Source organism: Thunnus maccoyii, chromosome 7 (assembly GCF_910596095.1).
Source record: "Thunnus maccoyii chromosome 7, fThuMac1.1, whole genome shotgun sequence".
Classification (NCBI taxonomy): Eukaryota; Metazoa; Chordata; class Actinopteri; order Scombriformes; family Scombridae; genus Thunnus; species Thunnus maccoyii.
Genome location: NC_056539.1, coordinates 30249899 through 30267556, shown reverse-complemented (window position 1 = coordinate 30267556; position 17658 = coordinate 30249899). Strand labels below are relative to the sequence as shown.

At 39.9% G+C, this 17658-nt stretch overlaps 1 protein-coding gene across 1 annotated transcript in view; it reads right to left on the bottom strand.

Moving 5' to 3' along the window:
- gmds (GDP-mannose 4,6-dehydratase) overlaps positions 1-17658 on the bottom strand; it is a 196868-nt gene that overhangs the window by 42495 nt on the left and 136715 nt on the right. Inside the window, exon 8 of the mRNA XM_042417598.1 lies at positions 510-628. Within this exon, the coding sequence (XP_042273532.1) occupies positions 510-628 (119 nt within the window). The remainder of the gene's footprint in view (positions 1-509; positions 629-17658) is intronic.

Here is a 17658-nt window from a genome sequence, read left to right as displayed (position 1 = left end):
TATGTTTAGGTTATTTAACCTCTGAATTGCAGACTGAATGTTGTTGTGTTTGTCCTATGAGCTCACCAAGCCAAATTACTAACGAAGTTTATTAACTCAACTCAAAGAATAATTAAGAACATTATAATACATTAGATTAAGACTGACAATTGAACTTGTTTGCTTGGCAGTTAAGATGGTGGACTTGGCTGATGATATAAGTGGTTTTTATATTTTTGTTTTTTGCCCCACATTTCAAAGGAATAAAATCCTCAATAACAATGTATTTGTAGGCTCATCTGATGTAAGAGGATTGTTTCAACAACTATAAATTGGCTTATCTGCAAAATATTATGATTGATTGGCTGATTTTATCAAATGATAATTAAGTGACATTTATTACAGTTCTCTTAAGAAGACAGAACAAGATGCACATGTAGTATGTCTCTGGGTATTGAGTGTGACTTCTCAATTTCACTTCAAACATGTAAATGCATGGCTGAGGGGTATATGTGTGTGTGCATACTCACACAATGCTCTTCCCCACATGTTTGAAGGCCTTCTCCACAAACTCCCTCACGCTGTGCACCTCCCCCGTCGCTATGACGAAATCCTCTGGCTCCTCCTGTTGCAGCATCAGCCACATAGCCTGAAAGAGACAGCGACAGAGAGGTTAAACCACTGAGAGATCATAAAGACAGTTCGACGCTCCACTCTGGACCCTGCCCAACTCGATCCTGACAGACAGGAAGTGAACCTGCGACCTCTGAGCGGGGCATTCGCCCGTACCTCTGTCCTGACGTCACCGCGAGGGCTCAAGGGACGCATACCGTGGGAAAGGAGGACAGAGCACTCCCACAGGCCTACTGTGCTGCTGGCACACATGAAAACACACGTGGCCATGAATGCACACACAGACACACACATGAAACAGATTTGCACACAACTGACACGGTCTAACAGCTTAAAACAACACCATAAGACAAATGAAAAGTGAAAAGCAAAGTTAAGGAGATGACAGATTTCCAGAAATAAAAGAAAAGCAGCACTCAGTCCTGATTTGTGTTCTCTATTTCTAAGTACATGGTGCAGGCAGCGTTATTATCAGCCAGTATACCCCAGTGAAAGCTGATAGCGCAGGTCCCCGGATAAAGCAGCACTATATTAAACACCCAACGAGGGCGTCTGTGCGTAGTTCCATAATATTTATGGTGAACCGGAGCCAGCAGGTCAGAGCTGCTGACCTGCTGAAAAGACTCGGCGGGGACACAAAGACTCGCAGTCAGACAGACGAACGCTTACTTCTGCACTTGAATTGACAAATGAAACTAAAGAGAAAGGCAGAGAAAGAGAGAACGGCCGAAACGCCCAATTTCAGCCTCCGGCCTTTACAGGAGAACGTCAGAAAAACAAGAAAGATGTGTTTATATTTGAAGCGTTATGTAAAGTTGGTTATAATTCAAGATTTTATCAATCTTGATTATTTATTACAGTTCATATATGTTCCTTACTCAGATTCTTTGCGTACTATTTGAGCAAGGGTAGATTTGTGTTGCCATAAACATGTCATACATGTCAACATAGCCTGAGACTCTTCAGTGTTTCCCTTTCAATCTTTCAACCAAGAGTCCAGTAATCTCCATTAATAATCATGCACTCACTGATTTCTGATCCTTTCTACTCAGAGCTGCAGTTGAGCTCCTGTTAATGAAAACACGACACACGCCCACAATGAAACCACCCTTATAACTTTAGTAACTGACAATGGCGACTGCAATCTCCTCGGTGCAGAAAATTAAAGTCTACTGACATTTTTGTACACACTAAAATGAATGGATCCATTTAAGATAGTGTAGGGAGGAGATGTTAAAGAATAAATTGCCAAAACCGCCTGATTAGATAAGGAAATAAATGCAAGCTTACAGAAGTTTGGGTGAACATCATAAAAACTCTGCATGGAAAACTACTTTTGCAATGATGTTTTTAGCCACACTGTTAAAGCTCCATATTGTAAACATCACGTACTCTACTTACTACAGGCCAGGTAGTAGCGGCCGACCCTACCAGTAAGCCCACACGTACTGTATGTCCAGCCACACACACGGTTTAAAAGCTGTGAATTCTCTACAGCAGAGCAGAGCAGAGCAGAGCTGTAATCCAGACAGGTCAGCAGTGAGGTGGAGAGGTGTGGAGTTGGCTTCCTCTCTGTCTCCTACTAAAGTGACTAAAACGCTCTGCCTGTCTCGTTTTCTGAGGAGCACATCAGCGCAGTTTATGTGCTCTACTTGGATTTGTGTTTGACAGTCTCTGTGTGTTTCTTCGTGTATATGTGTGTGTGTGTGTGTGTGTGTGTGTTCCATCCAGCCACATCAAGATGTTTTATGTGGTACAGTTGGACAGAGTAGCAGCTGGCCGTCTCACTCTGCGTATTTAGCAGGTTCTGTATTCCCTCTGCAGTAGTATTCATAGGTTTGTCTTTCATGCTCACACCTACAAATGCACACACAAGACTCAAATGAACTCCCACTGGCAGCTCCTAGAGGCCTCAATGTTCATTACATCCAACAAAACCAAAAAGCACATGATAGAGCAAACACACATCCTGGTGATTTTTTTCTACTCTATAAAGGGGTTTATCTATTTGGAGCGTAACTGTGCTCAGCAGATTTCATGGCAGACTTGTGTATAAGATATCTTGAGCGCACAGTTGACGTTTTGGCCGCAAGACAAAGAAGCTCATCGAGCGTCAAAGATGTAGAGGATTCATCCTCTGGGGTGCAGGAAATGTGCTCAGTCCATTTCAGGTCAAACTGCCCATTGATTTTGATATTTCATGTGAATAAGTAGAAGTTTTGGCCAGATAGGGGTGCAAGAGAAAATGTCAGTGTATCATCAAAATATAGCAAAGAGCAAATTGAATGTAAATGTGGCTGTTACTCTTTGAGATACTTTAAAAAGACCAAAGTGTCCATCAAGGGGACATTTTTGAACCGACAAGGACACCAGATTCACTGTCAGGAAAATCATTAGCAATCATCTACTGGGGACTGACGACATGCATATTATATTTAATGGCAATCTGCCTGTTAGAAATGTTGCATGCAAAACTGACATTTGGCGTTTTTGGTGGAACTAAAGCAAAGTTCATGGCGTGTCCAAACTGGGAAGAGTTCATTCTCTGGGGAATATGAGTATGAATGTGCTCATTATATTTAATGGCAAAAGCCCTGATAAGATTTATATATTTCTTGCATAAACGCAGAATATTTTGACCTGATAGTCATTGTCAGGGGGGTCACAAAAATTGGAAAAATCTTTTGGGACTATGGATATTGATACAAAAATTTCAAGCTGATCTGACCTGTAGTTGTTGAGATGTCTCACTCTGGACCAAAGTCAGAAAAAACTGACTGATTCAGCTATTGGTATTTTGGCCTGCTGTAAAAAAATGCCGCTAAATAAGCCTACCCAACTTAGCAAGTATGTTGTGATTATGAACTCAATTACTGTACTGTGTTATTGTTTAAGCACATGCCTGCCCTCACACACACACACACACACACACACACACACCAGCAGTGATGGAATGCTCCTCCTCGGGGAGGAGAGGCCGTCCTATCTCAGGATCGTTCAGGGTCACCTGACCGCTCAACGCTGATGGCTCCCCTGAGCCTGACCTCTGACCTCTCACCCTCTGGCCCCTGATGAACAAACCAGATTCTCACACTGCTACACGAGCCAATAATGGCACCTCTGTATTATGACTGACAGCGGAACGAGCCAATCGAAACATCTTCACTTCTCCACTTCAACCAGAGCGCCATCGCAATCTGTGTTTCCAATTGTTTCCACATTTTGTGCTTGACAGGAAAATTTAGTTATCTTACGAAACTAAGTTTGTCTTCCTGTCAGTTTATTGCAGATAACAGATAAAGAGAAAGAACACCTTTTTTTCCATAAATAGTGAGGCGAAGCAGCATTCCCATAAATGTAGTACGTAGATATTACCATACTGGAACGACAAGTCTTCTATCTATAATCTAAAAATCTATAATATTTCTATTTTATGTATTTATTTTTTTAACAGTTTCTCCAAACAGGAAACTGATGGACAGACATATAAATACAGAAGCAGAAAGAGCTAATTCACAACAATTGGGATAATCAATTCATAATATTTTAAGTGAATTGTCTAGTTAATGTTATTTGTATAGCCTAAAATCCCAAATTTGCCTCAAAGGGCTTCACAAAATGTACAATATGTGACACCCTCTAATAAAAGATCCTTATTTCTTTTCGTAATAATTTACGTAGTAATTTATCTTTAACAGGAAAAATAGAAGAATGGCACATCGACTGTTTCCGCATTCTCAAATTTGAAGATTTACTGTTTTTTCTGTTTTATATAACTGTTAATTAATCTTTTTTTTTTTGCTGGTTTTGATTTGTTAGTTGAACAAAAACAAGCAATTTGTAATTGTAACCTAAAAATAATCAGCTCTACATATGACACTGTAATATTTATGAACATAAACACGACTAATATCCGACTTGAGGATTCAATGAGAAGTGAGTTCACATTCTGCCACTTCAAAATAATTTAATCTCTTGCTCCTCCGATTGTGAGCGGGATTAATTATCACTGGAAAACGGTGAAATATCAAACACTGACATCTACACTGTAATACTGTTTTGATCATCTGACGTGTTGATTATTTGGACTTGTAATGAAGCAGGCTCTTTCCCTTTTCCTGTGAACCGTGCTGATGAATGTGTAGCCTGTAGTAAACTGGATGACTGTGATGATGGGAGTTGGGAACGCAGCTCTGCCTCTCTCTTGCAGCCAGAGAAAATGTTTATGGCCGGAGCTGAGTGATATGGCCTCTGCTGATTTTTAACCAGGAAATGTAATAAATAATATGATGTGTATTTTTCTACTCATTGTAGCGGGAATAAAGCTCAGTGAAATCATGGGAGACTGTAGATCAATCTTCTCAACTCGCTCAGTGATAACAGCTGAAAGGAGAGTACTGGCTTCACTGTGGGTATTCCCATATTTAAGTCTACACCATCTCTTTTCTCAAATCACATCACCCCACCCTCCTTCTACCTTTTTTAGCCCCTCTTTTCTTTCTCTTTCCCCCTTTTTCTTCCCCCTCCTCATGTTTGCTCTGCTTCATTAGCTATCTGATAAACAGCTCGGAGGTTCAGCCCTTCACACTGAACCCGCACCTTCCTGTTCACATGGCCACAGGATGACCCCCATCACACACTCCACACTCGTCTCCAGCTCAGAGACAGATACAGACCCCTGCAAACAACCCCTACACCTTTAACTGAATTATACTCTGTCACACACACACACACACACACACACACACACACACACACACACACAAGGGGAAACCTGGTGACCAAAGTTCAAATGCTATGTTTCGTTCACAGACTGTAGAAAAACATCAATGCATGGTGTGTGTGTGTGTGTGTGTGTGTGTGTGTCACATTGCAAGTTTCTGACTCAGACTGAGATGTTTTGAAGATTTGATTTTTTTTCATCTTTGTCAGTTTGGTCACAAGAGCCAGAAAATATAAATACAACTTGGATCCAAGTTAGTAAAATACCCAAATTTGACTAACAAATATGTTTTTTATGGTAAAGAAGTGTTGGGCAGTGTGAATATATATACTGATAGATGGCTTATGTTTTACATTATTTATTACTTCCCTTTATCTCTGGTTGTATTAGGTAACTGTGGGCAATTTTTCCAACCAATGAGCAGAACTGTTTTGTGGCAATATTAGATTGGATAATTAGCCAAAGATCTACATTCCCACCTGCTTATTTTATCCATAAATAATTTTTCAATTAAACTACTACTAGATGTACTACATCACATTATCTACTGATATCAAGATGCAAAATTACATATAACATAATAAAAGATTTTATCCACATCACCCACCTTGACTACATTTTGTCGAATATTCATGTAAATTACGTAGTATCGTATTTATCCTTAGGTTTTGTTACTTTTATAATTTGATTTATTTATAGATCTACAAAACACATCAGTGCAAAGAATATTAAAGTGCCTTAATTCCAACATCCAAGATGTCAGATTGTAACATGAAATCAAAAAAATCTTTAAATCTTTAAGACGAAACTACAATAAAAATTTCTGTTTTAATTAATGGTTTTGAAAGTAACCAGATTGGATGAAATGCTGTTATCAAGCAAACCTGCTCCAAAACATACTTGTCTATAACCTTAAAATCTCATAATGGAACAGTTTATTTTAGAAATTACAATAACATTAAAATCATTTAATCTGTAAAATATCAAAATCCCTTAAAAATGTTACACGTTACCAGAGTCAAACTAATCTGGTTTTGAACAGCATCCACAAAAAAAAGAGCAAAAGTTTCAAATTTTAAAAAAAATCAGAGTCAGCAAATTTAAGGATGACTAATCAATAAATCAATAAACCAATTCAGCGCTTTACTCTCTAAAGAAAAATGTGGGTTTTTTTACAGTCACATCAATACAGTTGGAGTTTTCATGGCTTCAGCATTCAGCTGTGGCGGCTTTTTTTTTTTTTTTAATGTATTACATTTAATCCTTTCCATATGCCCCTGTCAGATAGAGCACAGATAGAGCACAACCAAAGCTACTAGACTGCTGGAAAATCCCTGGTATAAACCAAAGGCAGCCTGCTGACTCAAAATACCCCTGTATAGGTCACACAGTGCATTCTCACCACTGTGATACCAAAGGCAAAAAAAAAAAAAAAATACGTTGTTTCAGGTCCTTAACGCTCTATTGCTACTGTCTACCATCTGCTAATGTGACTGTAACAGAATGTCATAGTTGAACAGTCTCTGTAGATTAATTCGTCCTTCATGATATGACAGAACAGCATCTCCAGAGTTCATAGGGAGTAAGTGTCTAGCTCAAAGACACTTCATTTAAAAAAGGTTTCCTTGCTGTCCAAAAAAAAAAACTCTTTAGTGTCTAAAAAGAATTTTAGAAAAAAAAGAACAAACCAAACTCCAAACCACAGCTTAAGTGATGACTTATCTGGACCTCCTCCTCCTCCTCTGCAGCCTGCTGACCTCTCTGTCCTCTCTTCTCTCCTCCCTCCCAGCGTCCCAGGCTGTTATGGCCCCTCGGTCCTCTGTCTCTGCCTGCTTCACTACAGCTGACATGTGGAATGGCTCACAGTAAACACTTAATGGAGCAGCTATTATGGCCACAGAAAGCCATCAGACCTAATCTGCCTGCTAATGCCACTAACCTTCAGGTTTCACACACACACAGATGCATGTGAGCACACACACACACATATACACAGGTGTGCAGATATGGACAAATGCACAAGATATATACACACTTGCTGCCTTACCCACAAATGCAAATATATGAAAAACATGAAATCACAAACATACTCACACAGTGATTCATTCAAATCCCTGCACAATATAAAACACATCTTCACATTTCAAACTACGGTACCAGTCAACACACTTTCTCATTCAAGTGAATGGGAAGGTGTGTCCAAACTTTTGACTGGTACTGTACATGTAGCATAAATGGATTGGCTGCCTTATATTTCTAATCTCCTAACACCACTTTAGTCTGTCTGAATCCTTGTGGCTTTGCCACCAGACAGAGTATACCAGACTACGCTGCAGATGGTTTTTGAGAAGCTGCAGGTTCTTGTCTTCCCCGCTACAGAGCTCGACCAGAGCTGGCTTTTCCAGATCATTTGTAGCTTAAGAGGTTCTCAGCTCTGTTCCACAACATGCTTGCACAGCTGCCAGACAAGAATGTTAAAGCCTGAAAAATAAGAAGAAAAGTGTTCTTATTTTGGCGTGGGCCAGAGGGAAGCCTTGAATTGGAGCAGACGCAGCTCCAGCCTGCCAGCCCCACCTCATACCACTGATAATGAGATTAATGACCTGCACTCACAGCTATGATACAAGACACTCATGTACACAGAAATGTGCATGAACAAGCGCGGCGCCGCACGACGTCACATTTTAGGCTCAAAACATGGTCTCACTCATGTACGTCATAAGTTATTGTTATCAGCTGGTCTTTTAGGACCCACATCCATCAAGGCCACTACTTCCCGGATATGCTGGCAATCATCTGCAGCCATCTTGTCCTGAGATTAGGCAAATAGTATTGAAATTACAACTCCAGAATGACCTAGGCCCCAGGGCTGATACCAGACTACCAACAGATAAGCTCCTACTAGATGTTTACATATGACTATATTTAACAAATTCATCTAATTTCTAATTATATACAGCTTTATTTGCATCAATACAATTTTGAGAATGACAAGGACCATGGCTGACTTCCTCTACAGCATGTCCTCCTACGTAGATCTCAATCTCCACTCCCATTTTAGTTTTTAGGACTTGACCTACCACTTAAATGCTACTTTTATCCTCATGTAATTTAATTTAAGTGCTTGTTGTGTAATAATAACACTGCTAACTGTGTACTTACATTCAGAGTACAGCGTGCAGCAAACTGTCATGAATGGATGCTGCCATGAATGAGGCCTTGTCTACACTAAATTTGAAGACCATATTTTCTCCCTGCTTGCCCAAAAAAAAACCTTTCAACAATGTGCTCACTGAAATAAAATAAATGAATAAATAAAACTCGGAATGACAATTAAGGGCATTGCTATCATTCAAAAAAAATTCTTAAAGTTGAACTGAAATTAATATCTCTAAGAAATCTGTATATTTGTTTTGACTTGTGTACTCATTTGTTGGGATTTTTCATGACCTAAAACAAGAAATTAAAGTTGTATTTATTTCTGTGCCCTGATAGTGTGGTGATTTCAATCACAGGGTTACATAACACACTGATGTGAGCTCTGATAGTCTGGTAATTTGCCATCACCACAACTAGACCCACGAAAGAGAGAGACGGCTAACGCTAGCTAGCCCCCTCCTTTCTAAAATGCAAGACAAAAACAGTATTGAGTGTGAGAGACCTGCTGACAGGGTTCCTACAGCTGAAGGCAAGTTAGATTTAAGACTTTAAGACTTTTTTTTAATGCTGCTTGGAATGACATTTAGGACCAATTTTACAATAACAGAAAATGAAGAAAAAAATGACATCAATTACTCAGAGTTAGGGACAATTTTGCCCGACACAAGTTTTTTGGTCCAGTGAACAAGTTAATTATCAACTTCAAATGTTGAATAAAATGTAACTAGACTGGAACACGTGGAAAACAAACATAAAAATCATGACTCATCAGTAAAAAGGTACAGTTGGCTGGCAAGTATTTAGTTTTTTAGTGAAGCGTCACATACATCACAAACGCGTCCTTGTTAGCATCCACAGCAAGCTGATCTTATGATCTTCTATATGTGTGTGTGTCAGGTGTTTTGTCACTGTGTTCAGACACCACAGTGACAGACATTTTAATACCAATTAAGGCCTTATTGTTAGATTAAGACTTTTTAAGGATCTGCGGGAACCCTGCGCTGACTTATGAAATAATATGAATGATTAGAAACGTCTGGTGGGAATCAGTGCTAACGTTTGTATACTCGGGCAGTGGAAGCTAGTTAGCCTAGCTTGCTAGTTTCTACTTTCCAAGTGAAATACAAACTCATCATAATGATGAAAACTCCTGAATGTTGACTATTGTTGAGTCTTAAATCACTAACAGTATGTAACCAACAGGTGGGCTTGTTGAGAAAGGCCAAAAAACGGGGCCTATGATGTACTCGGTCAGTAGTGCACAACAGAAACTGACAGCGCGCTCCCACAGTATCAAATATTAGTCAAACACTGCCATAGGTCGACCCAGAGGCTTGAGGCTTAGACGCTGCTTCCAGAAATATGTGCAAAAAAGTTTTTATCCTCTTTGAAAAATGGAAAATTACGCACAACGTGTGGCTAAACTATTATTTAGATTGTACTTACTTACAAAAAAAAGTGTGGAAAATTCAAATGTCAGTTCAACTTGAATGTGAACTGCAGTTTAAACTGTCAGAGTGGATGGCCACATAGCTGGTAACAACAGCATGAAACTCAAGCTTCAATTTCATTTTAGTCTTTCATCATCGTTCACATTTTTGGCGATGAGTTTCTCACCATCGGCCCTGTTTTTAGCAATGACTATCTTTTGCAGTATCGTTCCCTTAAGGGATTTAGGCTAAGTGTTGCACCACCGCTGGGACACAAATAACCAAGAACTTATTTAACATCAGTTTGCTTTGGCCTGCCGGGCTGCTCTTCTGTAAAGGCGGAATGAACAATCACAGACAGTTTACATTCGCAGCCGTTCAACGAGTGGGTATGTTTGTCACATGAATGAACGGCGAGCGTATGAAGTTACATATGAGTGACTGACAACGCATTGTGTGTGTGTCTGTCTGTGTGTGAAACAGCATTCCATAACAGTGCAGGATAATCCCAAACACCGGATTAGAGAAGAATAGTCACGTCTGACAGCTTCCTTCGAAACTCTGCACTCAAAGGATCCTTTTGTTCTTCGAGCGTCCTCGCTGTAATACACACACCTTCACGCCTCCCCTCGGGGGGGGGGTTCTGACGAGGTGTTTGTGACTCAATCGACGATATGCAAAGTGGCATCTCGTGAAGCAGGTGATGCAAGTGCTCCCTGCCTCTTTAAGCAGTGTATCGTATAACAGCTCCGCAGTTCTGCCAACACGACACTGACACATAATCCACTTCAGTACAAACATTTTGACACAGCCGGGAAGAGAAGCAGTTTAATACGAGCCTGCAGGACCTTCTTTCTTCTCTGGCTTTTGATTAAAGCTGGGTATTGAACCTGCTGAAGTGTGTCAGTAGTATGATATAGAAAGAGTGTTGAGTAAACAAAAGGGTTAATATGTATTGAAAGAGTATTGTTTTTCATATGTGTACAAAATCTTGAACCATTCTTCTTTTGATAGTTCTCTATGCAGAAAAGGGATTCAAAGCTTTTGAAGTAGATTAAACCACAAAAAAGAAACAAACAGAATAACTGGGTTGAAGTTTAATTAATATTTTTTAGTTAATTAATGTAGCTGTGTAAGTAAAAACCAGCTACCTGCTATGGTTCAACCAACACCAACACCCAATCATAACCTAATTGACTTTTTTTTACAGAAGAAAAAATACTTTAAAATACTTTTATTATTGAGGAACACTGTAAGAATAGTGGGTAATAAATATACTACAACTTGATCTGTGATTAATTATTGAGACAACTTGACTATAAAGACAAATCAAAATATTCCTTTAATATCAGAACTAAATAAAATTGTCATTTTTCATGAGCTGTAAATTAAACTGATTAAATGACAGCGGACGAACAAACCATATAGACTGCCAAAATGAAATGGATGTCCTTAATAAATATAAATAATGAATAATGAACTAATATCAATAATAACTGCTAACAGTACAGTATATGCAGTGGGTTGTAGAGGCTATAATTACATTTTTACAAGCAATTATGTTGGTCAACAAATGGTGGGAAAAAAAAAAAAATCAATATAAAAATCTTTCTCTCTCTATATATATATTCAAGTCGCCTACAGACAGCTGTTGAATACAATAGTGGGAACCAGTCAGCACACTGGCCTCAGCTATTCACCCATAACAACATCACAACACAAAAACTCAATATTTCTCAAACTAGGCCTGCAGAGACATTCAGTCTGGGGCTAGTTTTGTGACTAAGTCCTGCCACTCATTATACACCAGTACAGATAAACCAGCTGGCAAAAATAACATTTACATGAATTTCAGTGTAGCAAACTGAGAGGCCTACACCCTTCTTTTTTTTTTTTTTTTTTTTTTTTTTCACAGGCAGCCAGAGAGACCAGATATCTAGTCAAGAAAGCAGATTAAAAGTACTGAAATAGAGACTGGTGGGCTTACATTCCAGGGATTTCTGAGTAAAGAAGGTTTCATCCAATGAATTTTCCCTTTCCATCAAATTTTATGTGACTTAACTTCGTTATGTTTCACTGCGACCTCTCCTCTCATAAGACCTTTGGTTTCTTTTATATTTCTTTGTACATACCATAATTCCTGGTGGTCTTGTAGTGAGTCAGTGAAGGGCAGAGGTGGATCTGGCAGGACTATGAACCAGACCAAACCAAACTAAACCAGACGACGGGGGCAAACTCAAGACAGACCGGGGGCCGTATCAGCCCAAACAACATGGCTTTCCAACCCTTTTGCTGTGTTAATGCATGTCGAGAACCTAAATCATTCAATTAAGGTTCACACACATATCTCCATCCACACATACACACACACACATACACATAGCGACATGCTAGTACGCACAGCTAACTTTCCCAGGCTCCACCTCAGGGAGCACACATCATCCAAATGGCTGCTATGGAGCTGTGATTTTTAGCAGAACAGCTTTTTTTCCTTTTACTGAGCCCCCTATTTTTAGAGATGGCTGAAATTATTAAACCCCCTCCCCTTCACCCACACACACACATACACACACACACACTTCATTCTCCTCCTCCTCCTCCTCCTCTCCCCCCTCTTTTCCCCTCCTTCCCTCTCCTCTCTCCTGTTGTGTTTTGACCAAAAAAGTCAGAGACTGCAGCGTTTTTCCTTGTCAGACACAGACTGTCTGGACGCCGAGTCGAAGACAGACGAGGCTATATTTACAGTCTGACTTCACCCCGAACGCACACAGACACATGCACACGCTGCTGTAACATGGTCGGTGGATGACGCAGAGACGACCACACCTCGGCGTTGTCTCTTTCACTCTGACCATGTTCCCTGCTGGCCGTCTCACAAGCAGTGGTCAACCTCAGAGGATGCTCTTCTCACAGACAGCGGCCCGTTACCACGAAGAGGTCACCAAGTCTGACAGATGAGGGAGATTTCAGTCCATCATAGTGAGTCCAAAGCATTTTATTCACACAGTGCTGCTTCTGGTGGGTCCCCCGGGTATTTTAAATCAAGCCCGTGTCTAAGGGAAAGAAGACTTAAAGAAATACAACAGCATTTTCACTCAGTAGACAGCAAAATCCCCCATCACTCATATAAACAGCTGTCTAGTTTAGCATTAGGTGATACGGTATTTAAGGCTCGTCGTTTTTGTTTTTTTAGAGAATTTCTCTGAGAAATACCTGGATTTTCTTTATAAATAGCAGATTTTCATCTGGATTTTATGCCCCACACACCTAAAAGTGGTTGTTTGCAGGAAGATATTGATCGCCACAGATCCTTTGGCGACATGCCTCGCCAAGAAAACACTCTGTTAATGCAAAGAGCGGGAAAAAAATGGGGGGAAAATGCAAATGAGCTCCTTATTATGCACCTGAGTCCATCTCAATAATCTCAAAAAACAATCTTTTTTCGATTTTGGATTTTTTGATGATGGTGCCAGTTTTCTAATAATTCCCACATCGATGGCACGGCCTTCGAGAGCAACCACCGATCTTCCAATTAGAGGACGACCCGCTCGACCTCCTGAGCCACATCTACCCCGAGCAAATATTGTGAGTTTCCTTCGCAGGCTGGCTGAGATCTTCGAGCCAGGAATAAGAGCTCCGACATCCAGAAGGAGCTTAGCGTGGAACCACTGCTCCTTTTGTGTTTAAAGGAGCTAGTTGAGGTGGTTCATGGATCTGATCATGATGCCTCCTGGATGCCTACCACTGCAGATGTTCCTGGGCAGACTTAGAACATACTTGAGGTATTATACATACACCACGTGGTCCAGGAACGACTCAGGATCACCAAGCAGGATGTCTGAGCTGCTTTGTTTAAGCCTAAATCATACTTCCCGCATCTGTGTGGCTATGAGGGTCCATGCAACATAAATCAGTGGGAATAAATCATCTGCCCATGTGCACGAGGGTTTGCACATATGACCATGTGGGGTATATGTGGTGAAAGGCTGTGTGATATGGAAAGTGGATTGACGGATGACAAATAAACCAATAAATTCATGGATCTTTCAACAATAAGAGACATTAAAGCCCCCGCACACCTGTGGTCCACATTGACTGGTGTTTTCACTTACGGTGGGACAACGTACACCTCTATCATTCATATCAGTACATCGACCTCACATAATACCAAGCACAGCTCCACCCGACTGCAACCTGAACAGAGGTCTAAGCAGCCATAATAAGTGAAAACACCTGTGTGGTTGCGCAGAACCTTTAAGTGATTATAGACGACTAGTATCATCCTAGAAATCGTAAAATGATATTTTGTTGCAGCTAGAAAGGAGATTCTTTTCATTACGATGACACTTGAGAACCCGCCGGCTGTTTAGGGGGATTTGTAAAACAAACACAAACGATGCGCTCTTTAGAACTTCTGTCAACAGCAGAAAATCTCATCCTGTAAGCATTCAACCAACAATTGTTTGTACAGCAAGTTAGCCAGACCTGCTAAAGTCTTTACACGACTGATTTGTAATAAACAAAAATGATGATTAAGACTGAAATCGTGCTTTTAGTTTGAAAAGAACTGAATAAAACAACAAATGTAAGGTTTATTTTCATATTTTAGATGATTCCTGTCATCAGATTAGTGTGAAATACTCTATGTTTCAGTTTTATTAGCATATGTAGCAGACAGAACAAACCAAGTCAATATCTTGGTGATATCTTGGTGATAGAGTGCTTTTTTTGGACAGCTCCAGATTTAACAACACCACCACAGAAATACCACATACATCACACAAACACGTAGACAGATATATTCTGATTAAGCTAAAAAAAAAATAAAAATAAAAAAAAAAGGTCGTATAGAAAATTAAATTCCTTCGACCACCTCGAACTGATTACATTCCATCAATCAAGCCTTAACCCATTTCTTTGATATTATCAGCGTGTGTTTGTACATCTAAACAGCCACATGCACAGGAAAAGTCCACAGACTCACACAAACACACACACACACACATGAACTTGACTGTGACCTCTGGCTGTATGAACAGTTAGTCCTCAGTAAACAATCTTTCCATGTTTTCACCAGAGGAAGGGAAGGGGTTCCATAAAGACTGTCATTCACTATTTAAGCCCTAAAAAACACACTGCAAACTAAATCGCCCATGCACGCACACACACACACACACACACACACACACATACGCATATGAACACTCAGACAGGTTGGGCCGAGTTCCATGTACTGCGGACAGAGCTGCTGATTCTTGGAGCTCGGCGATAGCGTCATTTTTACACCGTGAGAACATGAGAAACACATTTCTCAAAGGAGCCCTCTCATTTGCCGTGGGTGTGTTACCATTTTTGGGGGGGGGGGGGAGGGAAGGGGGGGCAGGAACACACACACACACACACACAGACTACACACACTCGTTAAGCAACATTAAATAAAATAGCTACAAGCTAATGTGTCATAGCTAGGGTTATGAATAGGCAGCTATGGGGGCTAAAGAGGATGTGAAAGGTGTTTAAAATAGTCGCTTCTGACTCTCTGAGCTATATTTTGTTCGAGCTGGTACACACATACACACACGCATACGGCTGTCAAGGAGGGTATCAATAGCAGAGGAACCAGTGATGCTGAGCCAGAAAAGCACTTTATTTATTTTGCCCTCTTTGAAGAAGCAGGAAGAAAAACAAACATCGGCAGGAGGAGGAGGAGGAGGAGGAGGAGGGCTGCGTGAATGCTGCCTCTCGACATAACGGACACTGAAACTTTCGACTGGTGCTGTTTACTGTATGTCTCTCATCATACGCCACAAACTGCCTGCAGAATGTAATGTCACAGCGTTTACTTCCTACAGCGGGAAAACCTGCAGAGTGATGGAGGATGAAGAGCAGTCCATTTGATAAAAAAGAAATGGTGAGATGGTGGAGGCTGACTGGCGGGGTGGGAGAGTCTCATTACGAATTCAACTAGTGGTGAAACTATTAGTTGTTTAATCAATTAGTCGATCAGCAGATGCTTTTCTCTGTTTTAGATCATCGTAATTGTACTTTTTTGGTGGTTTTGGACTGTTGGTTGCACAAAAAAAACAGTCTGAAGACTTAAACACCATTTTCTAATATTTCATAGACTAAAATAGATTAATCGATAATGAAAAAATGAATTAACTGTTGAATTTCACCCATACATGATATTATTTCTGGTGTTTAACAATTATTTTACATTTAAATGCACTCTGACCTTCCTCAGGTCCTCAGGTAGAGGTCTTCTAGGTGTTCACTTTTTCTTAAAACTCACTTTTATGGGACGACCTTTTCTTCAATCGTAACATTGTTTTGGTCTTATAATTCAATGCCTCTCATTGTTTTAATGTTTCAGTGTGTGTTCTGCTTTTAGATACTTCCTGTAATCTAATATGTTGGCGTTTACGCTTTTGGTTTTTACTGTTAAGCGCTTTCTTCTTCTTCTTCTTATTAAGTATCTCAAAGGAACAATAATTATTTCCTTCTGATACCTGCTGATCAGCCTTAAAGATGAGAAATCCAGTTTTGAAGCAGATGAAGTAGTGGGTGAAAGATCATCACAACTGCTATTTTCTGTTCAAATATCATGACTAAAGGTGAAAAAACGTTGACAATACGCCTTCACAAACTCAGAGCTGGACGGCTATTGTATCTCATTTCTTCTATTCTTTGAAAAAAAAAAAAAAAAACTGGCAAAGTTACAGCGATTCAATTAACAAAGCACATAAATAACTGGATGACATTATAATAAATCCCTAGAGGGCAGATGGAGCCACTTAGGAGCGCCACCATCTATACTGTAAGTGCTTCACACAGGACAAAACACGAGGTCTCGCCTTCCTAGAAAAAGAAAAAAAAAAAAAAACAACAAAAAAAAAAACATTGTATCCTTGGCGGTAGTCTCATAAAATGAGTCTCCACTGACAGTTGCGTTGACAGCATCCATAATTTACCAAAACAAATGGATAAGCTTGACAGACAGTATGACATCAAACATACAATCTGATAAATAAAGTCATCACAAATTACATATAATTATACTGAATATAATAAGTAATCCCACCCTTCTGCCTATTCAATTAAATCAAATAGTCTTTCTAATAATTTCTTCACCGTGTCATGCCCCACCTTATCCTGTTTCAACAGGAGTTGCATCATGTCATGACGTCTATAATTGTCGAGATTTAAACAAAAGTGAAGCGGCTTGAATGAAAAAGGGGGGATGACAATTTATCAAATCCATTTGTTTTCTCAATCTTGTTTTCTCAATATCCCCCCCCACCCCCCTGAGTATGTGTGAAGTGGAGATAACCCCATATGCAACACAGGAAGTCAATTTTACGTAGGTTTTGTTATCAGTGATAGTGTATGGTGATTGGCTGCCACAGCTGAGTCTGATAATGGGAGACAGACACGGTTTGAACTGTGGGAGTTGTAATATATTTTTAGTCTTTCCATGAATTCTGAAAGCAGATAATATCATGGGAAAGTGGAATCGAACCGAACAGATGAGCGATGTTTGTTTGTTTGTTGGAGAAACAAAAGAAGAAAGGAAAAAAGAGTGGACTCTGAGATTCAATAGCAGTGAAAAAGAGCAGTGTCCTCTTTTTTTTTTTTTTTTTTTCCTTCCAAAAAGGTTTAAGTGAGAAACCAGAAGCGAGGAAGAGACCGAGGGGGCGGGGAGTAAACTGTACGCCTCGGGTGTCAATCAAACCT